The 26770-nt window shown below is 68.0% G+C and overlaps 4 protein-coding genes across 6 annotated transcripts in view; 1 reads left to right on the forward strand and 3 right to left on the reverse strand.

Moving 5' to 3' along the window:
* Positions 1-1595: 1595 nt before the first annotated feature.
* On the reverse strand, positions 1596-4619 carry ACTG1 (actin gamma 1). Its single transcript, XM_075770901.1, has 6 exons — positions 4526-4619; positions 4010-4142; positions 3675-3914; positions 2926-3364; positions 2630-2811; positions 1596-2537 (listed from the first exon to the last, which is right to left on the reverse strand). Exons 2-6 carry the CDS (start codon positions 4130-4132, stop codon positions 2394-2396), a joined length of 1128 nt encoding a protein of 375 aa, XP_075627016.1. The 5' UTR covers positions 4133-4142; positions 4526-4619; the 3' UTR covers positions 1596-2393.
* A 3275-nt stretch (positions 4620-7894) lies between these two features.
* FSCN2 (fascin actin-bundling protein 2, retinal) lies at positions 7895-12130 on the forward strand. Its single transcript, XM_075770909.1, has 5 exons — positions 7895-10110; positions 11222-11378; positions 11473-11594; positions 11666-11833; positions 11925-12130. The coding sequence occupies exons 1-5, from the start codon at positions 9288-9290 to the stop codon at positions 12128-12130; spliced, it is 1476 nt and encodes a 491-aa protein (XP_075627024.1). The 5' UTR covers positions 7895-9287.
* Positions 12131-12723: 593 nt separating this feature from the next.
* FAAP100 (FA core complex associated protein 100) lies at positions 12724-21881 on the reverse strand. Of its 3 annotated transcripts, none has more exons than XM_075770907.1 (10): positions 21705-21880; positions 21259-21448; positions 20259-20377; positions 19002-19966; positions 17669-17819; positions 16151-16932; positions 15638-15774; positions 14228-14344; positions 13620-13706; positions 12724-13490 (listed from the first exon to the last, which is right to left on the reverse strand). In XM_075770907.1, the coding sequence occupies exons 2-10, from the start codon at positions 21421-21423 to the stop codon at positions 13365-13367; spliced, it is 2649 nt and encodes an 882-aa protein (XP_075627022.1). In that variant the 5' UTR covers positions 21424-21448; positions 21705-21880; the 3' UTR covers positions 12724-13364. The 3 variants fall into 3 exon arrangements, 2 of the variants coding, with proteins under 2 accessions (XP_075627022.1, XP_075627023.1); XM_075770908.1 differs by having other exon boundaries at positions 21727-21836; XR_012838299.1 differs by lacking the exon at positions 12724-13490 and having other exon boundaries at positions 13676-13706; positions 15627-15774; positions 21705-21881.
* Positions 21882-23297: 1416 nt separating this feature from the next.
* Positions 23298-26770, reverse strand: part of NPLOC4 (NPL4 homolog, ubiquitin recognition factor) — a 30505-nt gene continuing 27032 nt past the window's right edge. The window contains exons 15-17 of the mRNA XM_075771048.1: positions 26317-26433; positions 25251-25353; positions 23298-24875 (exon numbers count right to left, since the gene is read on the reverse strand). Of these exons, the coding sequence (XP_075627163.1) occupies positions 24718-24875; positions 25251-25353; positions 26317-26433 (378 nt within the window). The 3' untranslated portion in view covers positions 23298-24717. The remainder of the gene's footprint in view (positions 24876-25250; positions 25354-26316; positions 26434-26770) is intronic.

Below are 26770 nucleotides of genomic sequence, written 5' to 3' on the forward strand. Positions count from 1 at the left end.
GCAGCTGGGCGGGCAGGCAGGTGCAGGCAGCGATGGGTGCAGAGAGGCTGGGCGGGCGGACAGCTGGGGGTGCGGGGGGTGCGGGGGGTGCGGGGGGTGCCGGCCAGTTGGTGAGCGCAGGTGCCGTGGGCCGGGTGGCCCCGGGGACTCATCCTGCACCGGCGCCTGGGGCCGGGCCACGGCTCCGTGGGCTGGGGGGGGGGGCAGAGCCTGCCGGGAACGGGACTGGGGGGCACCCCGACCCCCCACCCCCACCCTGCCGGGCCTGATCCTGGCCCAGGCTGCATCAGCCCAGCACCGAGCACTCGCACACGCAGCTGTGCCCAGCCACGGCCGCATCCTGCTCCCCAGGACACTCCCGGAGGGGTGCACCCCCACCCCTTCCCCTGCACCCCCAAGCCGCCGGTGCGGCAGCCCTGGCACGAAGGCGACGGTGACCCCAAGGCCGGGGTGCCGTACAGCCGGCGCCCTCGCCAGCGAGCAGAGGGGCCTCGGGCCGGTGCTGCGCCGCTTTGGGCTGCCCCAGCACCCCGGGCCACAGCTCGTCCTCCCCGGCCGCAGCCGGTGACCTTGGTGACACCGCCCGGAGCTGGCAGCACCCCCCCGGCCCCACCGCACACCCCCTTCCCGGGTGACGGGGTGTGCCGCCGTCCCCCTCGGCGGGTCGCAGCCGTCCGTCGTGCCCACGGTCACCCGGGGACGCTGAGCGCGGGCAGGTGGGTGCAGAGCTGCACGACCCCGCGGGCACCCCGGGGGGCTTCGACCCCGGCCAGGTGTCCCTGGAGCAAATCCCACCCGCCACGACAGACAGCGGGTGCTGCGGCCTACGCCAGCCCCGCACCGCCGGGGAAGAGGGCAGCTCGAGCGGCGGCCTGGCCGGAGAGCACCCCGGTGGGCAGCGACCCCAGGGCCCCGGCTGGGCAGAGGGTGCTGGGGAAGGCGGCGAGAGGAGCCCCCGGGAGAACCGGCTGGGTGCCAGGAGAGCGCGGGCGGCAGCCCCGGTGTCCGTGCTGGCTCTGCCATCCCCCCGCCCGCACACGGTTCCCCCGGTGGTTTTGACACGGTGAGGGCAGGGGGGAGCGGAGCCAGCCAGGGCCCCTCGGCCATGAATTAACGAGCGGGTTTCTCTGTCCCCTCCGAAGCAGCACTGCTGGGGGGGGGGGGAACACAGTCAGTCCCTCCCAGCACCCCCAGGCAGCAGGTTGAGGCCGGTGCAGGATGGGGGGGTCCCACAGCCCCCAGCTGTGCAGCAGCTGGACACCCCAGCCAGGGCCAAGGGCTGGGGCTCCACCTGCGCCTCTGCCCAGCACCCCGGGGAGCCGCTCACAGCACCCTGCACCAGCCATGCCAAACCATCTGCACCCAACCGGTTCTTCTGGCAGCACCCAGCTCTGCCCTGGGCCAAGGGCAGCACCCATCACCCCCCTCCCCCTTGCTTTAACCCCCTTTTTAACCCCCAAAGCCCCATCACAGCTTCTTAGGGAAGCCCGAGCTCAGGTCCCACAGGGGACAGGGGGGGACAGTGTCACCCTGTCCTGGGGAGGCCCCACGCAGCCCCCCTCCCCACCAACCCACACAGCACACACAGCCCCAGGTGGAGTTTACTGCAGCGCTTTTTTATTTTTCCTTACACAATGATGTGTTGTTGGGCATTACAATTTCTCAACTTTAGGATGACTTACAAATTTTGGTTTCCTACCGTCATGTGAGAACATTAAGGCAACGTACAAAAATCTTACATAAATTAAACGATGCATAAATTTACAGGTGTAAATGCAAAGTTTCAGCAACTCAAGTTGAGGAACTTCAGCCCTGTGATGTCGACTGGGATACGGGTGGGGAGGAGAATGAAGACTGGTTCGTAAGGCTCGGATGCGATATGTTTTCCCAACCTTGCTAGAACGGCAGCGACAGAAGTGAATTCTCGATGGACTCCTACCAGCCTCTACAGGAAATCTGGAATACTCCACACTGGATGTACGGCAGAAAAAAAAATCTGACTCCAAATACCCTGTACACACCGGTCCCAGCCCGGGGCGACGGGCCACTGTCAGTGTAGCGAGCTGCGGGAACCCCAGTCAGCCGCGGGCTCCCCTCTGAGGCGAGGTGCCACGCCAGCCCCGCGGCCGGGAGCGGATCTGTACAGGGTATTTCGCTCAGGTACGCCGAGGGAACAGTTAACTCGAATAACAAGGTCAAATCAAGTGACAGCTCGAGCATCCAGTGCTGACATTTAGTCTAACATCAGGTACAGACTTTCCAAGGGCAAGTTTCTTTTGAAAGGCTTATTCCAGTTTTATGAGGCTAGCATGAGGTGTATAGATTTGCCTGGGCAAACATATACTAGTGAGACAACTCATGCAGCAGGCGCGGCGCCCCTGCCAGCAGTCCGTTTAGAAGCATTTACGGTGGACGATGGAGGGGCCGGACTCGTCGTACTCCTGCTTGCTGATCCACATCTGCTGGAAGGTGGAGAGCGAGGCCAGGATGGAGCCGCCGATCCAGACGGAGTATTTGCGCTCAGGCGGAGCGATGATCTGCAAGAGGAGAGCAGTGACGGTCAGAGCGGCCCGGCCTTCTCCCGCCTCCCCCCTGCGCCATCCGCTGCGGGATGAAGGAGGTTTCTTACCTTGATCTTCATCGTGCTGGGCGCCAGGGCTGTGATCTCCTTCTGCATCCTGTCGGCGATGCCGGGGTACATGGTGGTGCCACCAGACAACACCGTGTTGGCGTACAGGTCCTTCCTGATGTCCACGTCACACTTCATGATGGAGTTGAAAGTGGTCTCGTGAATGCCGCAGGACTCCATGCCTGGGGAGAAGAGTTGCGGGTTCGTTAGTACCCAACGCAGCACCTCGGTTTTGGGTCACGCCAACCCCAAACCACGGAGGCAACCGTAGCAGCACCGCCCCGGCCCACACCTACCCAGGAAGGAAGGCTGGAAGAGAGCTTCTGGACACCTGAACCTCTCATTGCCGATGGTGATCACCTGGCCGTCAGGCAGCTCATAGCTCTTCTCCAGGGAGGAGGAAGAGGCAGCAGTGGCCATCTCCTGCTCGAAGTCCAGGGCAACGTAGCACAGCTTTTCCTTAATGTCACGGACAATTTCCCTTTCGGCTGTGGTGGTGAAGCTGTAGCCTCTTTCTGTCAGGATCTTCATGAGGTAGTCTGTCAGGTCACGGCCAGCCAAGTCCAGGCGCAGGATGGCGTGGGGCAGAGCATAACCCTCGTAGATGGGCACGGTGTGGGTGACACCGTCCCCGGAGTCCATAACAATACCAGTGGTACGACCAGAGGCGTACAGGGACAGCACGGCCTGGATTGCCACGTACATGGCCGGGGTGTTGAAGGTCTCAAACATAATCTGGAAGGCAAAAAAAAAAAATCAATTAGCACCAAGTAATGAGCTGGGTCACACGCACCCACGTTAGAACACGCATGCTGACATGCAAAAAAACCAAACCAGTGTGTGAGGGGAAAAAAAAAAAAGGCAAAGAATGCAGGCAGAAACACAAATGAAAGAAACCTGAGGCGTCAGGGAAGAAATGCCAGGAGTACAGAACCCTGAAAACGTCGGGAGAAAAAACAAAGAACAAACTCAGGTTTAAGATGCCGTAACGAGAGGAGGTTTGCAAACAAGATGCGAGCGAGGGGTGGCGGGCGGGCGACGGTACCTGTGTCATCTTCTCTCTGTTGGCCTTGGGGTTCAGGGGAGCCTCTGTGAGCAGCACGGGGTGCTCCTCGGGGGCCACACGCAGCTCGTTGTAGAAGGTGTGGTGCCAGATTTTCTCCATGTCGTCCCAGTTGGTGACGATGCCGTGCTCGATGGGGTACTTCAGCGTCAGGATCCCCCTCTTGCTCTGGGCCTCGTCCCCCACGTAGCTGTCCTTCTGCCCCATGCCCACCATCACGCCCTGGGAAGCCGAAGGGTGAGTCAGCGCCCGCCCGGCGGCAACGGCGGCGGCAGCACCGCCCCGGCCCGCCCTCCCCTCCCCTCCCTCCCGCCTACCTGGTGCCGGGGGCGCCCGACGATCGAGGGGAAAACGGCGCGGGGGGCGTCGTCCCCTGCGAAACCGGCCTTGCACATGCCGGAGCCGTTGTCGATGACGAGGGCGGCGATTTCCTCTTCCATGGCGGAGGCTCTGCGGGGCGGAGCGGAGGGGCGGCCCGGTCAGTGCGGGCGGCCCCGGGCCCCCCCCCCCCCCCCCCCCCCGGGGATGGAGCGCTGACCCCGCCCGCCGTTTGAATTTCCCGCGCCCTGACGTCACCCGCCGCCGCTGCCAATCACGCCGCGCCACCCCCCTCTCCACACCCCCAACGGCCCGTCCAAACGGGCGAAACCATTCCAGCACGGGGGGAGGGGGGGGGGGTAAGGGGAGCGGGGGTGGGGGGGGGAAAGGACACGGGCACAGCTCACGCCGGCCAGGACGGAGCCCGCCACCCCCCGGGGACTGCAGGAGAAGGGGGCGGCAGGGGCGCTGGCCACACCCCAAGGCCGCCGGTGCCGCAGGGCCGGTGCCGGTACCTGTGCGGGGGAAGCTGCTCTCGGCGCTGGGGAAACGGTGCCGCCTGGTCCGCTGCCGCCGGCTGAGTGAGACCGTCCGGCTCCCAGCCCCTCGCTTTTATACCCAGAGCGCGACGGCCCCGCCCGCCCGGCCGAGAACATCGCCATATATGGAGATCTTTCAGAAACACGCTCTCTCATTGGCTGGCGCGGACCCGGCCACGTGGGGCGGCTGCCGGGCTGCCCCCGCCCCGCGGCACCCCGGAACCTGCATGGGGCGCGGAGGGGGGGGCGGGGGGGGGGGCGGCAGCGACCCCCGGCCCCGGCGGGGCCCCCCCCGGCCGCCAGACCCGCAGCACCCCCGGCAGCGCCGGGTACCCCCCGCCGAGCACCGACCACCCCCCGCCCTGGGCGGCGCCCGGTTCCCCTCCGGTAGCGCCGGGTCCCCGCGGGCCTCGCAGGGCCTGGCCCCGTACCCCCAAGGTGGCACCGCGCCCCCCCACCCCCCTCACCCCACCCCCGGGCAGCACCGGGCACCCCCCGGGCAGCACGTGCACAGCCTCAGGCAGCACGTGCACCCCTCGAGCAGCGTGTGCACCCCACCTACTGCATGCGCACCCCACCCAATCCGTGCGCGCCCCCGTGCAGCACCGGGCACCCCCACCCGGGCACCCCTCGGGCAGCACCTGCACCCCACCGGCAGCACCGGGCACCCCTCAAGGCCGAGCACCCCTGGCGCCCAACCGCCCCGCCGGCACCACCGCCCGGCCCTCGGGCAGCACTGTGCACCCCGGCTCGCCCCCAGCTGCACCCCCAGACTGGCAGCGCCGCCCCCGGCAGCCCCGCGCACCCCCAGCCGCGCTGCGCGCCCATCGCACCCCGTAGGTAACACCACCTATCTATAGGTTACGCGCCACGCACCGGCGCGTGCATCCCGTGGCTATAAGCACCCCCTGACCATCGGCGTCCTGCCAGCACCTATAGGCAGGCCGTGCCTGCGGTGCAGCGCGGTGCACCCTACGGACGGCACCTCCACCGTGCAGGCAGCACCCCGCACCCCGTGGGCGGCCACGCACGCTCTGGCAGTGCCGGCCCACGCGCAGCACCGCACAGCCAGCACCCCAAAAACGCTCTGCCTCAGCTCCAGCGCGCCCACGTCGACACCCCGCAGACGGTGCTGTGCGCCCCGCGGGTGGCACCCTGCCTGGGGACGGCATCCCCCACGGGCATCCCCCGCTGCACCGCCCCACCCAGAGCATCTCCCCACGCCAGCCCCGCCGGCACCCCCGCTCCGGCAGCACCCCGGCTCCGGCAGCACCCCGGCCCCCGCCAGCCTGGGGCTCTCATGTCCGAGCCCCCCGGCTTCGTCAGGGGCACGCGCCCCACACTGCTGGGTGTCATGGGCACGCCGGCGCGCCATGCCGGGGACCTGCGTGCTGTGCCGGAGCCCCCCGCACCATGGCGGATAGCCGTGCGCCACGTCAGGTAGCCACGCGCCGTGCCGGCGGCCCCACGCACCCGCTGCCCAGCACGGCTCCCGCGCCCCCAGCCCCTCCGTGCCAGCGAGGCGCGTGGAGGTGGCGGCTGCCGGCCTTGCCATCGCCGCGTCTGTGCCAGGAGCGGCTGGCAGCGGAACCTCGCCGTCTTCCGAGGGATTCCCGGCACCGCTCGGGGACGACACGCCGCACGCTCAGGCCTTCCCTGGCAGGCCCCGGCGCTGCCGGCGGCTGAGCCTGGCCGGGTGGCACGGAGGGGCGGCAGCGGTGTGGTGGCAGCGGACCGGGGGGTGCCAGGGTGTAGGGCAGGGGGTGCCGATGCTGGGTGGGTGCTGGAGGGACGGGGGGTCCCGCACGGGTGCTGGCACAGGTCGAGGGATCTCGTGTCCCCACACCAGCGGCGAGCGGCCGGCCTGGCCCGGCGTCCCCCTGCGGGCCACGGAGGGCTCGGGCCGGTGGCCGGGTGGGCACCGGCACCTGCGGGTGGGGTCCGGCCCAGGGGGCTGCGCAGGTGAGAGCCCCCACATCCCGCGGCTCCCCATCCCGGGGGGGGCACGGCGGCGGGGCTCCCCGGCAGCCCCCTGCCCGTCACTCGGGACCCCCCGGGCCCACGGACACCCGTGTGGGGGGGGGGGGGGCGCTCCGGGCAGGAGACACCGGGGGGGGGCGAATGCGACGCTGCGGGGCCGGGTCCGGCGGGGCGAGGCGATACCGGGGGGGGCCGGGGCGGGGCCGGGTCCCTGCCCCGGTGCTTCCTCCTGCCCAAACAAGGCCGCCCCGGCGCCCGGTGAGTAAGGGCAGGGCCGGGCAGGGCCGGGCAGGGCCGGGCAGGGCCGGGCAGGGCGGGCAGGGCCGGGGCGGCCCCGGGGTGCCCCCGCCACGCGGGGCGGGCGCAGGCAGCGCGTCCCGGCCGTATTAGGAGCGATCGGGCCGGTGGCAGCGGGACGCCCGGCCCCGACACCGCCCCGCGCCGCCGCGGGGACCTTCGCCCGGGACGGGGGGGGGGGAGAGGGAGGAGGAGGAGGAGGAGGAGGAGGAGGAGGAGGAGGAGGAAGGCGCCGCGCCTCGCCCCTCCCCGCTGCGATGCGGGAGGGGGGGTGTGTGCGCGCGCGTGTCTGCGTGCGTGTGTGTGCGTGTGCGTGCGTGTGTGTGTGTGTGTGCGTGTGCGTGTGCGCGTGTGTGTGTGTGTGCGCGTGTGTGTGTGTCCCGCTGCCCGTGCGCAGCCTCCGTCGCCGCGGTGACACACAGTCACCGTCCCCTCCCGTCGCCCTGGTGACGGTGGGTGTTGTCCGCAGGGGTACGGCCGGGCAGCGCCGCCCAGCACCCCGATACCCGTCCTGACCCCCACCCCCATCCCGCCCATCCCATTCCGCCCCCCCAAACCCCGACCCCCCGTCCCAACCCCTGCCCTGACACGGCTGAGCCCCCCCGCTTCCATCCACCGGCCCCCCACCAGGGCCGGGCCCCCCCCCGGCCGGGCCCCCCTGCACCCCCCGGCTCTCGCGGGAAGGGTGGGGGATGGAAACCAGGGTGGGCCACCCACCGCGGCCCCCTGCGGAGCCGGGGCAGGAGGGGTGTCACGAGCGTGTCGGGTCTCAGAAGTCGCCCCCCCCACGGGGGAGCGGGGCTGGGGGTGGCACGGGGAGGGGTCCGGCTGTCCCCGAGCCGGGGGGACACAGGGACAGGCTGCGGCTGTGGGGCAGGGCCCAGGCGGGCCCCCCCCCCCATGGAACCTGAACCCCGCCGGGGGGGCTGGGGGGCCGGCGGGTATAAATACAGCTCCCGGCCGCTCTGCCGGGCAGGTGCCGGTGTGCACCCACCGAGAGCCAGCGCTGCTGCCCTGCCAGACCCCGGGAGCCCACGGCCCCCCCAGCCCCCCCCCAGGACCCTGACCCACTTACACCCCCCCCAGCCCGAAAGCCGACCCGTATCCGTTTCGGCGGGGGTCAGTTACACCGCGCCGGGCAGCGCAGCTGCGGCTCGGGTAATGCAGCGGCTGGGGAGCTGTGGCACCCCCCCGGCACGGTAAGAGAGAGCCCGGCCATGAAAAAGTCATGAGGCAACCAATGCCTGGGACCTATTTTCGGGAACAATAACTGGGCGCTGCGCTGACACTGGAGCCGCGGGGCCGGGGGGAAGGCGGCTGCGGGAGCCATCATGGCCGGGGCCTCGCTGCGGCACAGCCGCATCACCCGTGCATGGCCAGTTCCCGGTGCAGGGTCTGGCACTGGGTGTCTGAGCACTTTGGGGTGCAGGCGGTGGCAGGGCCCGGTGCCAGCACAGGCAGAGCCTGACCCTGCCCGTCCCTGCCCATCCCTGCCTGTCCCTGCCCATCCCCAGGTCCCTGCGGTGGAGCGTGGCCAAGGCCGGGGGTCCCTGCGGCTGTGCCTGCCCCGGCTGGGGGGTCCTGGTTGGGCTGGAAGGTGCCTGCAGGACAGGAGTGGGGACTGTCCCCTGTCCCCCCCCGTCCCCCACCAAGGCAGCACACCCACACTGCTGTCATGAGCTTCAGGCGGTCTCAGCCCTGTGGAACCGAGGACCCCACACCCTGGATGATGGGGGGTCCCAGCCATCACCCCCGTGGGCGGGCGGGGGGGGGGGGAAGCGGCCATGACCCTGATCCACAGCTGCAGGAAGGATTTGGGGCCATAGGACAGATGGAGGCCAAGGGCCCCAAAGCAGGATAAAAGGTTTAAACTAATCAAAATGCCTGGCTAATTGGTAAGGCGCTTAGGGGCTGGCCGGGAGGCGGCGCGGCTGGAGGTGACCTGCTGCTGAATCAGAGGGGCCGGTAACCTTAGCCCGCCGGGAACGGATACGCCGGCCGGTGCCTGGATCGGGTTCCCACCCGAGTTTTCCACCCGCAGCTCCGTGGCGGGACGGACAAGAGCTGGGACCGCGGTGACGGAGCGCGGCGGTGCGGCCGCGCAGCCCGAGGAGCTGGCCCGGGGGCTGCCGTGGTGCCCCCTCGCCCAGGGTCTCGGCAAAAGCCCTGCCGTAGGTTACGGCCGCCTCGGTGCCCACCGCAATCTGGCCGGACTTTGTAATCCTACCTGCGGCTAATTAAACAGGCCGTGGCCCCCAGCCCACCCCCGGCACCCCCCCCCGCCGTGCTGCGTTGTGCCGAGCCGTGCCAAGCCACCCCGCGGTGCCAGTGCGGCAGCAGCTCCGGGGCAGCACAGACGTCCCCCGTGGACGCAGCCGGCCGGCCCCGCCGCGACGCCCGGGCTCAGTAGGGCCGGGGAGCCCCCGCCGGCCCCCCGGGGGCCGCCCTGTGCCGGCAGAAGATGCCAACGAATGGGATCCACCAGGTCCTGAAGATCCAGTTCGGGCTGATCAACTGCGAGAGCCGGTACCTGACCGCGGAGAGCTTCGGCTACAAGGTGAACGCTTCGGCGCCCAGCCTGAAGCGCAAGCAGATCTGGACGCTGGAGCAGGATGAAGCTGACAGCTCCGTCGTCTTCCTCAAGAGCCACCTGGGCCGGTACCTGGGTGCCGACAAAGACGGGAAGGTGCGGTGTGAAGCCGAGCAACCGGGCCGGGATGAAGGCTTCAGCATCATCACCCAGTCGGACGGGCGCTGGGCGCTGCAGTCAGCCCCGCACCGGCGTTTCTTCGGGGGCCGGGAGGATCGTCTGTCCTGCTTCGCCCCCAGCGTGACGGAGGGCGAGCTCTGGACCGTGCACTTGGCCATGCACCCCCAGGCCAACCTGCTGAGCGTCAGCCGCCGCCGCTACGCCCACCTCAGCGCCCACGAGGACGAGATCGCCACCGACAGCAACCTGCCCTGGGGGGTGGACGCCCTCATCACCCTCTGCTTCCAGGACAAGAAGTACAGCCTGCGCACCGCCGACGAGCGTTACCTGCGTTGCGATGGCACGCTGGTGCCCGAGCCTGGCGCCCGCACCGGTTACACCCTCGAGTTCAAGGCGGGCAAGCTGGCTTTCAAGGACTGCGACGGCAAATACCTGGCGCCCACGGGGCCCACCGGCACCCTCAAGTCCGGCCGCAGCTCCAAGCCGGGCAAAGACGAACTCTTCGACCTGGAGGAGAGCCACCCCCAGGTGGTCTTCACGGCGGCCAACGGCAGATATGTCTCCATCCGGCAGGGTAAGGGCTGCCCGCACCCCGCTGCCTGCTCCCTGCCTGCACCCCGCTGCCTGCTCCCTGCGGGGATCCTTGGGCATCGGCTGAGCCGAAAGCACCCACAGCCACGGAGGGTTCCGTGGGAGCACCCCCGGGACCCCCGCCTCAGGAGGAGACCCTACAATAACAACAAGGGGGAGGCTGCGGCCAGGGAGGCCAGGGTGGGAGCGGCAGTGGGGCTGTGCAGGGCTCCGGGGGGGTGCCTGGGGGTGCATGGGGGTGTTTGTGTGTGCAGGGCTCCGGGGGGGTGCATGGGGGTGTCTGGGGGTGTTCGTGTGTGCAGGGCTCCGGGGGGGGTGTACAGGGGTGTGTGTGTAAACACACGTGTGTGTGTGAGCAGGGCTCCGTGCAGTGCCTGCAGGTGCATGGATTTGTGTGTACAGCCCATACGTGTTTGCGCATGGACGATGCTGTGTGCGCACATGTGCACGTGCGGGGCTCTTCCCAGCACGGTGTGTGCACGTGTGTTTGTGTGTGCACGGCTCCGCAGCGCTGCACGCGTGCGCGTACGCGTAGGGCTCAGCTTAGCGCCGGGGGCACGTGCAGGGCTCTGCGCAGGTGCGGGGGCACGCGCGTGTGTTTGCACACACAGATCTGTGCGTGTCCTCCCCTGGCACGGGGCTGAGCCTGGCAGCCCAGCGCAGGCAGCTGCAGGCAGGAGGGGCTGGGCAGAGCCCTGCCCGCAGCCAGACCCCGCAGCAGGGAGCGTGGGGCCATCGGATGGGACCTCGGCCTCCAGAGCCCGCGGGGGTCCCCAAGGGGCCTCCGTGGCCCGGGAGCGGTGGCCGTGCCGTGCCCCCGGCTGCCCTGCCATCCCTGCAGGCATCGGCAACGCGCCCGCCCCTGTGCCAAGCAGCTTAAGGCCGGGTGACGGTGGCGGGCAGGCTATAAATAGGGGGGCTGTGCGCCGCGGCGCTAACCAGATGGACGCAGCAGCAATCAGATTAACCAGCCCAATTAGCACGATTGTTCGCAAAAGGATTTACTGCTGCCAGGGAGGGGCCGGGGGGAGGGAGGGCGCAGCCGCTGCTCGTCGGCGCACGTGGCCGGTGCCGACGGCTGCTCCCGCCCGCAGGCGTCAACGTCTCGGCGAACCAGGACGAGGAGCTGAACCACGAGACCTTCCAGCTCCAGATCGACCGCGACACCAACAAGTGCAGCCTGCACACCAACGCCGGCAGCTACTGGACCCTCGTGGCTCACGGGGGCATCCAGGCCGTGGCCACCGAAGTGTGAGTGGTGCCGTGCCGCAGGGCTCCGGGGGGACAGGGGAGGGGGTCGGGGGGGGACGGGCTGCCCCGGCTCATGCTCTCCCTCCGCCGCCAGCGCTGCCAACACCATGTTCGACATCGAGTGGCGTGGGCGGCGGGTGGCCCTGCGTGCCAGCAACGGCCGCTACGTCTGCACCAAGAGGAACGGGCAACTGGCGGCCGTCAGCGACGCCGTGGGTAAGTGCTGGGGGCGGGCGAGGGGTCTTGGCCCCCCACCCCGGGGTGCTGAGGGCCGGGCTGCCCCACAGGGGAGGACGAGGAGTTCACGCTGAAGCTGATCAACCGCCCGATGCTGGTGCTGCGGGGCGAGCATGGCTTCGTCTGCTACCACCGCGGCTCCAACCTGCTCGACTCCAACCGCTCCGTCTACGACGTCTTCCACATCAGCTTCAACGACGGTGCCTACCAAATCCAAGGTGGGCGGCAGGGTGGGGGGCTATCAGGATGGGGGGGGCCTGCTGAGGGGCTGGCCAGACCCCACTGATGGCCCCCGGGGGCTCTCTGCAGGCCAGGGGGGCAAGTTCTGGTACGTGGCGAGCAGCGGGTCAGTGTGCAGTGATGGGGACCTCTCCGAGGATTTCTTCTTCGAGTTCCGGGAGCGGGGACGCGTCGCCATCAAAGGGAAGAACGGCCGGTACCTGCGCGGGGACCCGGCCGGCACCCTGCGCGCCGACAGCGAGTCCGTGCTGCGGGCCACGCTCTGGGAGTACTGACCCGCTTGGCACCGGCCCCCCCGCCGTGGCGTCCCCCAGCCCGTCCCACTCCCGGGCTGGCCGGGGGCACTAGCTTGTCCCCAGCAAAGGCTGGCAGTGGCGCTGGCACCATCCATGGCAGCTGTGCCCCCGACCCCCCCTCGACTCGTGGCATTAAAGCCAGGCTGGATCACACCGGGGCAGCGCCTCGTCTTCCTTCGCCTCCTGCAGCACCCAAGGGCAGCTGGGGCGAGGCCCCGGGATCCCCCCCGTCCCCCTCGCCGTGCCCAGCCCGGGGCCTGTGACCCCAGAGGGAGAGCGCTGCCACGCGGGAGCCCCCCGCACCCCCAGGGAAGGGCTGATCCTGCCCCCGCTCTGGGACGCAGGGACCCCCCCGGGCTGCCGCAGGCAGAGCTGCCGGGCGGTGGGCGCAGGGGAGGGGGGTCAGCCAAGCAAACCCGCTGCGGGCAGGACCCCGAGGGGCCGCGCAGGGAGCCAGAGCCCAGAGGGGCTGGGATGCACAGGGAATATGTGTGTGTGGGGGGGGGGGGGCAAGGGTGGCAGCCCCCCAGGGCCCGGCTGGGAGATGGAAAGGAAAAGAGACGGGCACTCGCTGAGCGGCACGATTGTTTTCATGGCAGACGACAGATTTACAGACAGTGGAGCGGTGCGGGGAAGGACTGGGCCAAAACACGCTGCACCACCACAGAAATACAAGATCATTTATAGAAACAACGGGGGAGCGGAAAACCCCCTCCCCTGCCCAGCAGAAAACGGGGCTCCCCCGGGCGGGCACCCGCTGGGCACCCTGGCACAGCACCCTGTTTGTCCTGATCCTGAAAGGCAAGGTGGCACGGGGGCACAGCCCACAGCCGGCACGGCACGGCGGCCACCGGGAGAGCACTAAACTACCACGGCTAGAACGATCCACAAGACAGCATGGCCCCGGGGGCTGCCCACCGGCGTGGCCGGGCTGGGGGGTTGCAGGGCCGGGCCGGGCCAGCCCAGAAGCCCCCGCTCTGCCGCCGGAGCCCCGCGACCCTCCGGTGCTGCCGACAACACGACCACGAAACACGCACACACACACCCCCCCCACCCAGACCACCGCCGCGGCCTCCCTGCCCTCGCCACCAGCCCTCCCGCCCGGGGCCCGCTCCTCCTCCGGCGGGGGTCTCTCCCCACCACTGGCCCGGTGGGCACCCACCCCGGCCGGCGGGGCTTGGGGCCCCCGGGGCGCGCTGGCCACCCCCCCTGCTCACAGGAGAACAAGGCTGGGGTTGCGCAGCTGCCTGTAGACGTGCAGGAGCTTCTCCGCCGTCGCGGCTCCCTCCTCGCCGAGGGGCGGCCGGTCGCGCAGGGTCTGCGCCTCCTTCAGCAGCATCTGCGCGAGGGAGATGGGGTTTGAGAGATGCAGGTCGGCTGGGGGGTCCCTGACGGCACACGCCCCATGGGGAGGGGCCCAGGGCACGGTGTGGGCACCCGTCACCCCCAGCACGGGCTCGCGGCTCACCTCGTGGTTGGCCTGGATCTGGCGCAGGTACTGCATGCGGAGGTCGGGGGGCCCCGAGCCCTGCGCCGCCTGCTCCAGCACCAGCGCCTGCGGGGAGGAGAGCTCTGCCGGGGAGGGCGCCGGGAGGGACGGCTGTGGCAGCACCCAGCCCCGGGGAGCCCTGACCATGGCTCTGGGCAGGAGGCAGGTCTCCACCGTGGCAGCCACCGCTGCCCTGCTCTCCCCAGGCCTGGTGCCGACGTGCCTCCGGGAAGGCTGCCAGCCCCCGTGTGCCGCGGGGGTCCGCTCCGTTTAGCTGCCACAACGAGCAGGGCCCGTTCCTGGGGCAGGCGGCCGGCACCTCCCAGGGCTCCGTGGCACAAGCACCCGGAGCCGAGGCTGGGGCTCGGGAAGGCAGCGGGGTCCGTGACAGCCCCCTCCCCAGCCCTGCCAGAGGCCAGGCCACGCCGGGTTGTCTGCCACACGGTGGTGCCAGAGAAACCCTCCCGGAGCCCCCGGCTGCTCCCCCAGGCTTTGGCCCCCGGGTTTGGCTTGCTTAGGGCCCCCCCGTCCCCCAGGGCCATGTCTGCCAGGGCCGGTGGCATGGGGCCGGTGGCAGCCGAGCGTACCTGGATGCGCCGGATGACGGCGTGGTGCATCCTGCACATGTCGGCCAGGGACGGGCTCTCCATCAGGATCTCCACAGCCTGGATGGGGCCTGCCGGGCTGAGGTCGTTCATGGCCACCTGCAACAGCGAGCACATCCTCACTGCAGGGGAGGGGGCGAGGGCGGCCCCAGGACCCCCTGCCGTGGGCACAGGGCCCCCCAAGGGGCTCTCCTCCCCTGTCCCTACTCCCTGCACTCCCCAACCCATTTGTTCTCCAGCCCGGTACAGGCAAATGCAGCAGAGATGCTGCCAGGGTGCACCAGAGCACTTGCCCAGCCCCTCTGAGGGGCATTTGCCCCCGGCCTGGCCCCGGTAGCCATCAGGACCTTCAGCCCCGGCCGGGAGCGCTGGCACAGGCAGGTACCGCAGCCGGGAGAGCGGCCACTAGTCTCGCCCGGTGCTGCTGGGGGTGAGCGGATGCCTGTTCCCTGGTGAGACGCAGGCTGCCACCCCAGCGGATTTAATCCGGCCAGCTCAGCCCAAGGAGAATTAACGCTGTCACTAATCACATTGGCAATATTAGGGCTTTCAAGCGTGAATCAACCTGAGCCAGGTCATTGCCAGCACACGCCTGTGCGCCCCTCGGCACGGGGTCAACCAGCCCCGCTGGGAGAGCTGGGCAGCAATTATTATTTTTCCTTTGCGCTTAGAGGGAGATTTTTTGCATCAAAGGAGGATGAGCTGCAGCAGATCAGGTTTACACCCCCAATCCAGCCACGTTTTCCCCTTGCTTTGCAGAGCCAGCAAAGCGCAGCCAAACGGGCAGGGAAAGCCCATTTTTTCCCACAGCCAAGCCTGACACCAGGTCGGGGCACAAGGAGCGTCCGAGGTTAGTGCATCTTGGCAGGCTGGGCATGAGGTGGGCAGGAGCAGGAGCCACACTGCTCCAGTTGGAAAGGTCGCAGCAAAGGGCACCCACAGGGACCCCACGGGCCAGCGAAGGGATGCTGGGAGGGGAGGGGGCGTCTGCCTTCGCCCTCACAAGGCCAACCTGTCACACAGGGACACCGCAGCAGCCCACTGCCCTGCCCGGCAGGGAAATGGGAACGTCTGGGGGACACACCCCCACCCAGAGAGGGAGGGAAGTGGCTACAGCCTTTGGAAAGCCCAGGGTGGGGACAAGGGGGACTGGCAACACAGCCCGTCCAGCCAAGCACACAGGCCCCAGCCCCACAGCACAGGCGGTGAGCAGGCTCCATGCAGCACCCGGGCGTCCCTGGACCCACAGCCGACAGCCTGGGGTCAGCACGGCAAGGCCATACGGCACCCAGCTCCCCGGCACAAGCGAGGGGCTGCGGGATGGAGCTGACTCCGAGGGATGGGGGCGCAGGGAGGTTTTTTTTTTCTCTGCAGGGCTAACCCATTCCTTGCCTCTCGGACAAGCAGCTGCACCTCGCCTCCGTCTGGTGCCGTGCCGCGCACCGATGCCACCTCCTCACTGCTTAGCGCTTCGGCCCCGGCGTTCTCAGCCAGCAGCCAGCGCAGCGTGGCACAGCTCAGCGGGACATCTGGGGACGAAAGGAGAGAAAGCAGAGCTTGTCACGCCGATGCACGCCATCCCTGCGATGCAGGACAGAGCGGCATGTGCCTGGTGCAGTCCCTGCAAGGCCAGGGCTGACATGGGGGCTGTTCCCCTCCCCGCCGAGGCAAGCTGAGCTCGGCCGTGCAACCACCATCGCACCCAGGTGCCAGCCTGCGAGCAGACGTGTGCTGAGGTGGTGACTGCGCGGGGCCACGCAGCTGCCGGTGACCCCCCCGTGCATGCACAGGCTGTGAGAGCGACACCTCAGCCTCTCCCGGGATGGCCACAAGCCGGGATACACGAGCGTCTCTCCCAGAGAGATACCCCGGGGACTCCTGGGACGCTCCTCTCCAGGAACCCACCTGAGCCGGAGGTTTTCAGCGCGTTTTTCAGCAGCTCTGAGGACACCCTGATGGATGCCGCCGAGGGGGGCAGGTTTCCCTCTCCTGGGGCATCTGGCAGCTCACCGGCTTTCGCCCCCTCGGGTTCAGTCTGCTCCCGGGATGCTTTGAGGAAGGTCTCCACAGGGTCTGGGGGGGCAGCTGCTGGCGGGGAGGCATCTGGCCTGGGGGGGCTGCTCTCAAAACGGAGGCACTGGAGCATGTCAATGGTGCATTCGCTGAGGGGCAGGCAGATCCCCTCTCTGTCCGGGGAGAGGATGGGCGAGTCATCCGGCAGGAGATCATCCAGGGCCTCGGAGGAGTCGGAGCCGCTGCCCAAAATATCCCGTAAACTGTAGTAGAGGGCACAGGAGATGGTCAGAGGCAGGTCCAGCTTGGTGTCCGCAGCAGAGCCGAGGGGCAGTGTCAGCTCCCTCTTGTTCCCGGGGAGGAGCTGGTCGATGGGGAAGGTGAAGGTGGTGGCCGAATCCACAGACTCCTCCTCTAAGGCACAGGGGCTGGCCAGGAGCTGAACGCAGAGGGTCCAGCCCTCCTCCAGGCTGTACTCGCTGCAGTTTTCCAGCAGACAGGAGATGGTGACGGAATCTTGGAGCAGGAGGCAGCTCCAGTTGGCAGTGACAGTGCAAGCAATGGGCTTCTGGCCTTCTTGGCTGGACAGCAAAGCCGCACTCACGTTCATCACCTGGTTCAGACTGGCCAGGGCTCGGTTCTTCTGGTCCACCGCCTTCTTCAGGAAGGAAACTCTGCAAGGACAAAGCACCGGCACTGAAATAGCAGAAGGGATGGCAGCTGGGACGCCAGGTCAGCGACAGGAGCGTGGCAGAGGCCAGCACTAAAAGCTGCTGCATGAAGAGCGCTGTGCCGCTGCGGCAGACAAGCCGAGCAGCCCTGACACGAGCCTGTTGCCCTGAGCCACCCCAGAGACTCCCCAGCTCCCTCTCCAAGGCAGCCAGGACCTACGCTGCCCACGAGCCCCCTCAGCTGAGCTGACCCCAAGGAGCAGCTCTGGCCAGCCAGACCCTGGGAATCCCCCCGTGGAAAGAGGGGGACGCATCCGTGTCCTCTCCCCACACGCAGATGGCCGTGGAGGCCGTAGGCACGTGCCTGCCCTGCCTGTTACCACAGACTTGGCAAGCGCAGCAGGGTGTCTGGGAGCGCCTGGCACCCTGCCTCTCCCACCTTCTGCCGCCGAGGCTGTAAACACCAGCACGCCCACGGCGCCGAAGCCAGCTGCACCCGGGGAGGGGGGCAGCAGGCAGGGCTGCCCTTAAGCACTATTTTTATCCTAATCAGGTCTGGGGGGGTGGGGGTGGGGGGGCATTCCCAGCCAGGCTCCTGCATGCCAGAAAGGTAAATGTTGGAGTGGTTACTGCCAGGGACCTCACGACCGACGCACAAAACCCCAGCTTGGTGCCCACAAACCCACAGCTCGCAGAGTAAGAGCACGAGCACGCGACGCCGAGCAGCCCTGCCCGTTACCTCTCTGAGGTGTTGCCTATCCCAGACAGCAGCTCCTTAATCCTCCGGCCGACCTCGGCAGGAGTCAGCCCCACGTCAGCATCCTCAGGGCTGCACAAGTCACAGGTCATGAGGCGGCCTTTGGCAGACAAGGCCAGCAGCTCCGATTCGCCTGCAGGCAGAGATGGGGACAGGTCAGGCAAGGAGGGGTGGGGGGGCCGGGAAGGCAGCTGGGGGGCTTCTCTGATGGCTGGGGGGAAGGGATGCAGGGGGGTGGGGAGCACAGGATGGCACCGTCTGCCCCAAGGCAGGGGGAGCTGGAGGCATCGCCTCCGTCTGCAGAGGGGTATGACGGAGACAGGACATGGACCACGACAGCACGCCCACCTCGCACGCAGCTCCCCGAGAAGGGGCCGCCCCGCAGAAAGGAAACGTCCCCCTCCTGCCTGTCCTGTCCCCCGTGGCTCCCGCTCCCGACAGCCCCGCCGCCCCAGCCATGCTTCCCGCAGCTGGTCACCCCCAAGCCAAGGCCAGCAGCAGCTGGGGGAGGTGCCGGGGGCGGGGGGGCTGCAGCGCCCTGGGAGCCAGTGCTGCCATGCAGGGTCCCCAGCGGCGAGACACATGCAGCTCTGCGGGTAGCGAGCGGGGCTGGGCACGGGCAGGGCTGCCTGCCTTGCTCTTGCCTGGGTGTCTCAGGAGCCTCTCCTCGCTCGCCTGCCTGTTCTGGCCCTGTTTGCTCCTCGTGCTGCCCTGTGCAAAGGGCTCAGCTACGCCTACGAGATGCTTTCCCCCATCTAGGGCCTCTTCTCTGCTCCCGAGGGCGAGCGCTGCACCTCGCTCTGCGCCCAGGCCGTGGTCAGGCACCGCACGCTGCTCTCGCTGGAGAGGGGAGCTGAGCACCCAAGCTGTGGGGCTGGGGGGGGGCCCAGCGCGTGCAGGCTCTGAGCGGCCGCGCAGGAGCCCCCGGTCCAGACAGCGGCACACCTGAACCTCCTTTCTGGGGTGAGCTTTGCCCCAGCTCACCCGGGGGTCCCCGCAGGCTGTGCTCCGTGCGAGGAGCCCAAGGGGACAGGCAGGGCTGGTGCCGGCGCCCCGTGGGAACCTGCGACGCCGAGCAGAGAGGAACCGCAACCGGGGAGGGGAAGAGCCGGAGCTGCCAGCACACCTCGCGTTCAGCCCGAGTCGGCATGCTCGACAGAAACGACTTACAAAAACGAGGGGAGTCAACAAGAACGGATGGAGGACGGAGCCCAATCTGGACCGTAAGGAGGGGTGGAGACGTACGGGCCGGAATAGGCAGCTATCCTGCCCCGCTCCACCCCAGACCCAGCGCACGCCCCGCTGCCAGCAGTACCTTCTGACGCCCGAGAAGACAAGGAAAGGGCCACAACGCTACAGATACTTAAACTGGCCGGAGACAAGACGGGAGGCAGGACGCCAGTGCAGCTCTCCGCGTCCTCGGGGTCGGAGGAATCGCCGACCCAGTCCAGGTCGACGGCGGAGATGTCCGAGTGCGTGCTGTAATACATGCGGCTGCCGCTGCCGCAGGCGGCGCAGAGAATGGGCCCACGCAAGTAGTACTCCCTGAGCTCCGGCACCGTCGCCTCTTCCCTCTGATCCGCCTTGACAGCCACCATCTTCCCGTAGTGGCCCACAGCCACCACGCAGTCACAGCCAGCATCTCCGAAGAGCTGCTCGTCCTCAGCATCCTCTGCCGCCCTCCGCTCCGTTCTCAAGGCCCCGATGAAGACGATGGGCTCTTCCAAATGATGGAGGATCTTCACAGGGGAGTCTTGGTTTGAAACGTCATGGCAGCCGTCGACGGCTGGTGAAGAGCTGAGGGCCTTCAGTGGCACAGAGCAGAGCTGTCCATCCGGGAAGCCGCAGAGGATCATAGGAGACTCCAGCATGGCAGCGTCGATCCCGAAGAGCAGGCTGAAGAGGGGCTCTTCCAGCACGAAGCCCCCCGAGCACCACAGCCCCTCCCCGGACCCCACGGCACCCGGGGAGGACGCACAGCACAGGACGGGCAGGAAGCGGGAGGGCGGGCCGTCCCCCTCGTCCCCGGACTGGGAGCCGGGACAGAAGCCCACCTCGCTGACCTGCCGGTACGGGGGACTCTCCTCCTCAGGGCGAGGAAGCTCGTGCAGTTTCATCCACCATTTGCCATGAGCCTGGGACAAGGTGATGACGAAGTTGTTGAGCAGAGTGAACATGCACAGGCTGGAGTCTGGGAAGATGCAGGCATCCGAGTCCACGGGGAAGACGCCGGAAGGGCAATTGCTTTCTTGGCCGTCGCCATCCGTCTGCTCCATTAACCTTCAAGCAAACAGGGAAGAACTGTCAGCCAAGCCGTGAGGCGAAGCCAACGCTTCTCTTGGCCGCCTCTTACCCTGGCCCTCGGAAACAAGCTCCCCGCAGCACAGCTTTTAGCATCTGCTGCAAGAGCGGCGATCCGGAGAGAGCCGGAGCATCAAACCACATAACGCTTCCCATGCCTGCGGGAGGACGGGCAGGGAGAAGGCAGCGGTGGAAGCCCAATGCATCCCCGGGACGCCAGGGCTAACGGCAAGGGGCTGGCTCACGTCCCCGGGGGTGCCAGCCAGCTCACCTGCTCTGCTGCTCCAGCGAGACGCAGTAAATGCCGCTGTGGGCGCAGAGGATGTAGAGCTGCCGGGGCTGGGGCAGCAGCTCCACGTGCCACACCTGGTCGGGGCACCGGTACACGGCCTGGGTGGAAAAGCAGAAAGAACCGTCACCTTCCTATGGCACCCGGAGGGGGCTGCTCGGCGCAGGTGCCCACGCTGCCAGGTGGGCAGAGCCCACGTGGGGCAAAGAAAGAAACTGCTCGCTGGGCAACCCCAACGCAACTGCAAACTAAACCAGTTATTTACTGCAAATGCAGATTATTAGTGATTTCCAGGAATAAATCTATCCCTGGGCAGCGCCGCAGCTCGCAGACCCAGCTGGGCTTTCCTGGGTGAGGGGCGGCGGGGGGTTGGGAGAAGGGCTGCAGGTAACGAGGCAGCCTGTCGCTCCCCGAGGGGAAGGAAAATAGCGATCAGAAAGCCAGTACATGATCTACTTTCCTGAGAAGGAGCGCAGTGTAGGAGGCAAATCCTGATATTACAGCGATGGCTTTCTTAGAAATGATAATAAGAACAAATTAAAAAAAGAAGCTGTGTATAACTCAACACGACGACTGTTGTTAGTCACAGCAAAGACAATAGCGAAACCCTTTGTAGCTGAGAAATGAAAGAGACGTCATTTCGCTCGGGGAGGAAAAAATCCTTTCTAGCTTAATTAACTGTTTGTCTCGCTAGTTTAGGAGAGAGGCCAGACAGCAGCACCCCCACCCCCAGAAGGGGCCTGGGAGCCGGGTAAGGGGGGCTGGTGCGGCAAGTGAAGTTCATTCGTGGATGGGGGAACCCCAACGCCGCGACCCCGGGCAAGACTCTGACCCCGGGCAGGGTGACCAGCGAAGGGGGACACGACCAGCGTCCCCGTCCCGGGACACCATTCCCGGGGGACACGGTCCCCAGAGCACCCTCCCGGCACGGGGGGCCGCAGGATGAAGCCCCCCCCCCACCCCACCCTGCCAGGCCGCTCACCTTCAGCACCTTCCCCTCCTGGTCGTAGACGTAGACGAACTCGCTGCCGTTGGAGAGGTAGATCTCGTTCTCATGGCACAGCACCCGGGGCTTGCCCGCCACCAGCCCCCCCACCGGGCAGCAGAAGCCGGCCAGGTAGTCCACCCTGTGGCCCACGTGCGCCATGGTGCGGGAGGGGCGCGGTGCCAGCCTGGGGGGGGGCGGGGATGGGGGTGCTGAGCGGATGGGGACCCTCCGTGAGCACCGCGGGTACGGGCTGAGCCCGGCCCCATCCCCCCCCGGCCCGGGCCACTGACAGCCCCGCAGCCCCCCCAGCCCTGAGGGAGCCCCGCAGCCCCCGCGGGCCCGGCCCCCCACTCCCCCCCCCAGCCCCATCCCTCCCCCAGCTCCGCCCGCGCTCCCACAGCCTCACTCAGCCCCCCCCGCCGCCCCCGTCCCGCCATCACCTCCCGGTGGGGCTGCGGGTACCGGGGCGGGGGGCGCGGGCGGCTCCGCTTTACGGCTGCGCGGCCGCCGCCGCAATGGGCGGGGAGTTTGCGACAGGCCGTAAAGCCGCGATGGGCGGGCCTGGGCCGGCACCCCGGGGTCGGTACCGGGAGGCGGGGGGGGCACAGCCCCAGCCCCCACCCCCCACCCCAGGGCGCCGGGATGTGGTGGGGGCGCAGAGAGGGGCGAGGCGATGCTGGCGGCAGCGGCGGCTTTATTCATGGCGAGCGGGGACCGGGCTGGACACCCCCCCCCCAGGCAGCAGAGGTCCCGTTACCCCCCCACCCCCGGTGTCCCCCTCCGCTGCCCCGCGGGTACGGGCAGGACGCGGCCGCCGTGCTGTGTCCGCCCCTCCCCGGGGCCGGTGCTGGGGCGGCTACTGCGGGGTGTCGGGGGGCCTGCGGGCGGGCTGGGGCAGCCCCCGGCGGCGCAGGGGGGCTCCGGGGCCGCGGGCCCGGCCGAGCTGGTCCACGAAGGCCTCCACCTCGGCGAAACGAGCCGACAGCCGCCCCAGCTGCTCCTTCAGGGCGCTGAAGTCCCGGTACAGATCGTCCAGGGCCCCCGAAAGCGACCGGATCCTGCGCGGGGGAGAGGGGTGAGCGAGCGGGACCCCTTGCCTCCCCCCGCCCCGAGCCCCGCCGGCCCCGCGGCCCCCTCACCTCCCGTAGTCGGGCAGCACGGTCTGGTGGTCGAAGAGCAGCAGGTTCCTCATCTGGGAGGTGATGGCGAACTTCCAGTTGTCCAGGACCAGCGTCAGGTTGGCGCAGCCCTTGGCCGGTGCCCTCTCGGCTGCGGGGACCGGAGGGGATGGGCTGGCCGGGGCAGGACCCCAGGCGGCCCCGGGAGACCGGCTGCGGGCAGGACCTCCGGCCCCGCACCCCCGGGCAGCTGCCTGCCCCCAGGCAGGGAAGCTCTGGCCCTGCCCGTACCCGAGCGCCGACAGCCCCTGCCCAGCAAGGAGGGGGTCCCGAGCGGCGGGGGGTTACCGTCTGCTCCGTCGTCCCACGCCGCCGGCGGCCGCCGCTTCAGCTTGGCGGCACAGCCCAGAGCCGCGAGGAGCAGGAGGGGGAGAAACCGTGACATGGCGCTGCCAGGGGAGAGCGCGGTGAGAAGGGTCGCAGCTCCCGTCCGCAGGCCGAAGGGAGACACCGCGTCCCCATCGGGACAAGGGACCCTGAGGCTGGGTGGCTGCGGGGTGTCGCGTCCCCGAGGGCCGAGCACGTGGCACCCGGTGCCATCGGAGCCATTTCTGCCCCCTACCTGCGCTGAGGGTCCCGGGCGGTGCGGACAAGGCAACCGCTCGCTGGGCTCGGCTCCTCCGGCTCTGGCTCCACACGGCTCCCGCCTTCCCTTTTCAACGCGCTGGTCTGGCGCGGGGCCCGGCCGCACGCGGCTCCGGCGCTGATTGCAAACAGACCGCCCGGCCACGGCAGAGCCGCGGGCAGGGGACGGGACGCCGAGTGCCCGGTGATGGGCCGCAGCATCACCCCGGTCCTGACCCCGGCACAACGCAGCCCCCCCTGGGAACAGAGCGCAGGAGGCATGGCACTGGCTCTCGTTTCAGGTGCTTTTATTCAACGTTACTCGCAGACCCAGCGCCCGGGTCAGTCTGGTGCAGGCACCGCACACCGCTGCAACCCCAAACACCAACAAACTGAGGGGAAAAAGCAAACCGCAGCCCGGGAACCCCGTGGTGGGGCCGGGCGACCGCTCCGGTAACACCGGCGGGATGAAGCCTTCGGCAGACCCTGGGCGGGCGCTCGCCGGCAGCAGCAAGGGGCAGGAGAAGCTGTCAGGCACGGGGGTGCCGGGGGTCCCTGCCTGCCCCACTGCCCAGCTGGAGAAGGCAGGGGCGATGCTGTTCTGGTGCAGGATGAGGCCTTACTCCCTCCTACAAGGAGGGCACAGGGCAGTACCACAACTGGTGCCCTGGGGATTTAACCGGCAGCGCCAGGCAGGGGGTCAGCGGCCCCGCAAGAGGAGGGCCGAGCCCCTGGGACACCGTGAGCGGCTGCCTGTCCCCTGCCCAGCCCCAACAGGCCCCAGCCGGCTCCCTCGCAGCACCACAGCACACAGGAAGGCAGGCGGGTGCCCACGTAAGGCAGCTCCCTCTGCACAGCCTCACACCTTCCCCGGGAGCCGAACCGCTCTCTGCGGGGTGACACGGCACATAGTGAGGGGGAACACCCCCTCCCGCAGCCCCCGCGGTGAACGGGCAGGACGGGCACTCAGCCGGCAGCCGTGCACGTGCCAACCCCAGCGCGCACCGTCAGGTGCTGAAACGTCTTTGCTGCACGAGAGGGAGCGAGCGCGGCTCAGTGCCGTGCGTGCCACGGGAGCGGTGCCAAGCCAAGAGCTGGCACACGGTCACCCCTTGCCCGGTGCCAAGGGGGGGCCTGTCCTGCTCCGGGAGCGCTGCCAGCACGCGGGGCCCAGCCTGGCAGAGCTGCCGTCTGGCCCAGCGCTGTGAACACTCGTCTGCCTCGGCCGCTCAGCGAAAGCTGTAGGCACCCAGGGCTGGCGGCAGCGACCCGCAGGGGAAGGGGAGCAAAGCTGTGGGCAGGGACGTGCCGCAGCCTCCCCGTCACCTCCTCTGCTTTGGGCAGGCGGGCAGGGAGGGGCCCTGGCTGGCTGCAGCCCCCCCAAAACCCCCAGCGCTTGCCCAGAGAGCAGCTGAAGGTGGGGGGGGACAGCCTGGCCCTGCTGGGCAAAGGCTGAGGTTAAGCATTGGGTTTCCAGGCCAGGGGCCAGTGTCAAGATAAAGCCGGGGCGCCCGGTTCCTGCTGCGACTATGGGGCTGCCCCAAAAGGGCGCAAGGAGTAACTGGGGGGGGCTGGAGCCACCCTTGGCCCGGCTCCGCACCCCGGGGCCCTGATGGGGGGGAAGCGGAAGGGAGGGCAGGGAAGGGACAAGCACCACTCCTGCTGCTCGAGGGTTTGCTCTGTATTGGAGTCTGCCGCCGCGTCGGCGTGGTTAGGTCCGGGGCAGGCTGCACATCTCGCAGTGGTCCGTGCCCGGCTGGTTCATGAAGGTGCAGTGCTGGCAGGCCCACATGGCTGCCGACACGGCGTGCGTCGAGCCGCCCATGGCACCGTACTCCTGTAGTCCTGAGATCTGGACACCGACTGTGCCTGCGAGAGGAAGAGCCCAGTCAGAGCAGGGGGAATGTGCTGGGAACGGGCAGATCCCCTTGCCTAAACCCAGAGCAAGTTTCCTGTCCCAACCCAGGCAGGAGCCGCTGGCACCCCGGGGACGCTCCCGGGTGGGGGCAGATCTCAGCACACCCCAGCTCAGCGCTGCAGATCCCACCCTACAGCCCCCAGCCCAGCCCCGCTCCCCGCTCAGTGTGGTGGGGATTGTTGGGGACCAAGGAACCGCTTTCCTCCTGCCTGAGCCTCCGGCAGCCTCTGCGGCAGCTTGAGAGCAGCATTGCACGGCCACCGGCCAGCTCCCAGCCCTGCCCTGAGGGACATGGGACCCCCTCCCACAGGGACCCCCTTTCTTACTGCAGAGCTGCTCAATGGTGGCCCACTGCTCTGATTTTTTCCAGGTCTGTGCAAGCTCTTCATTCTTGGTCCTCACGGCTTCCAGCAACAAGCTGATGCTGTCCTGAAAACCATAAGAGAGAAATCGGTATTGGACACTCCTCCGGTGCCCAGGCTGGAGCTACGGCCAGGGACGTGCCTCTCTGCCCTCCTCCACCAGAGCTGCGAGTCAGAGCTGCCACCCCTTTCTAAAAAGCCCTTTGGGGTGTCCCAGTGAGGTTCACGGGCAGGGAACAAGATGCAGCTTATCCCTTCTGCTCCCCGTAGCGTTCAGACATACCCCTCAAACCCAAATCCCTCCTCTCCCTCAGCCTGGAGGAGGTGATCACCTAACCAGGCTGCAGCCAACCACCACCCTGCCCTGTGCAGGACAACGTGCCGGCGCCGCAGGCTGAGCCGGACTCCCGGGGGTGCAAACCTGCCGTGCCGGAGCACGCCGGCACCCGGCCCCGGCCCCGCACGCAGCCCCGGCCTGATCTCCAGCTGCCCAGGGCCAGCCTGGCTGCCCTGCACATGCGCAGACCTCGGCGCCCTGAAGCCTCTGGCAAACACATGGCCCTTTTTGCTGGCGTGCTGCTTACACCGTGAAGGTCCGGCGGTGCAGATGTGAACCAGGGACCTGGGCAGCCGCCAAGCTCCCGGTGCCCGGCCAAGAGAGGCAGAGCTGCACAGCCAGGCAGTCGTTGGCCTCACTGAAATTTGGGGGCTCTGATCTCGTTATCGTTGTTACAGAGAATTTCTGATTCTGAGATATTTTTAAAAATGTTTCCAGCTCTAAGAGCTGCGGCCAAATTGGCTCTGTCTGGTCTGCAACTGTGCTAACAACCACCACCCCCTCACTGCTCTGCGCTGCATCTTCAGAGCTCTCGGTCTAGTTGGGGGCTTTGGTTTCACTTTTTAAACCTTCCACCAAAGCTCAGCCTGGAAGAAGCAGTGTGGGGCCAGCTGCACTGCCTGCCCTGCACAGACACCCAGCCGGGGGACGTGCCCGGGGCTGGGACATGACCCTTTCCTCCCCATTACGTACCCGCAGAGGCATGACCTCGTTCGTGACCAGGAAGAGGAGCAGATGGAAATCGGAAATGATGTCTAGGAAAACGGAGGAAGTATTTTGGGACAGGTATGTGGCCAAGCTGTGGAAGTCCTAGAGAGAGGGGAAAGTAATAAAGAGAGGTCACTTCTCCCCCACGTGACAACTTTATTTTTCTATTCGGATCCACTAACAGACACTGTAACATTCCCATCTCTTTTGGGCATCGGCTGTGTTGTGCAGAGACCCTCCCAAAATCAGATCCCAGGCTGCCTGACCGAGTTGCAGCTAACAAATTCCAGAGAAAAGGATCCTGGGGCCCACGCTCGCTCCCCTCTCCGAGCACCTGACCACCCCCAGCACACAGACCTGATCCCAGGCCCAGGAGATGTGACTGGAGGCTGACCTCTCTCGCTCTGCCGACAGAGCCACAACGGGCAGTGACCCTTCT

This window comes from Balearica regulorum, chromosome 18 (assembly GCF_011004875.1).
Source record: "Balearica regulorum gibbericeps isolate bBalReg1 chromosome 18, bBalReg1.pri, whole genome shotgun sequence".
In the NCBI taxonomy this organism is placed as follows: Eukaryota; Metazoa; Chordata; class Aves; order Gruiformes; family Gruidae; genus Balearica; species Balearica regulorum.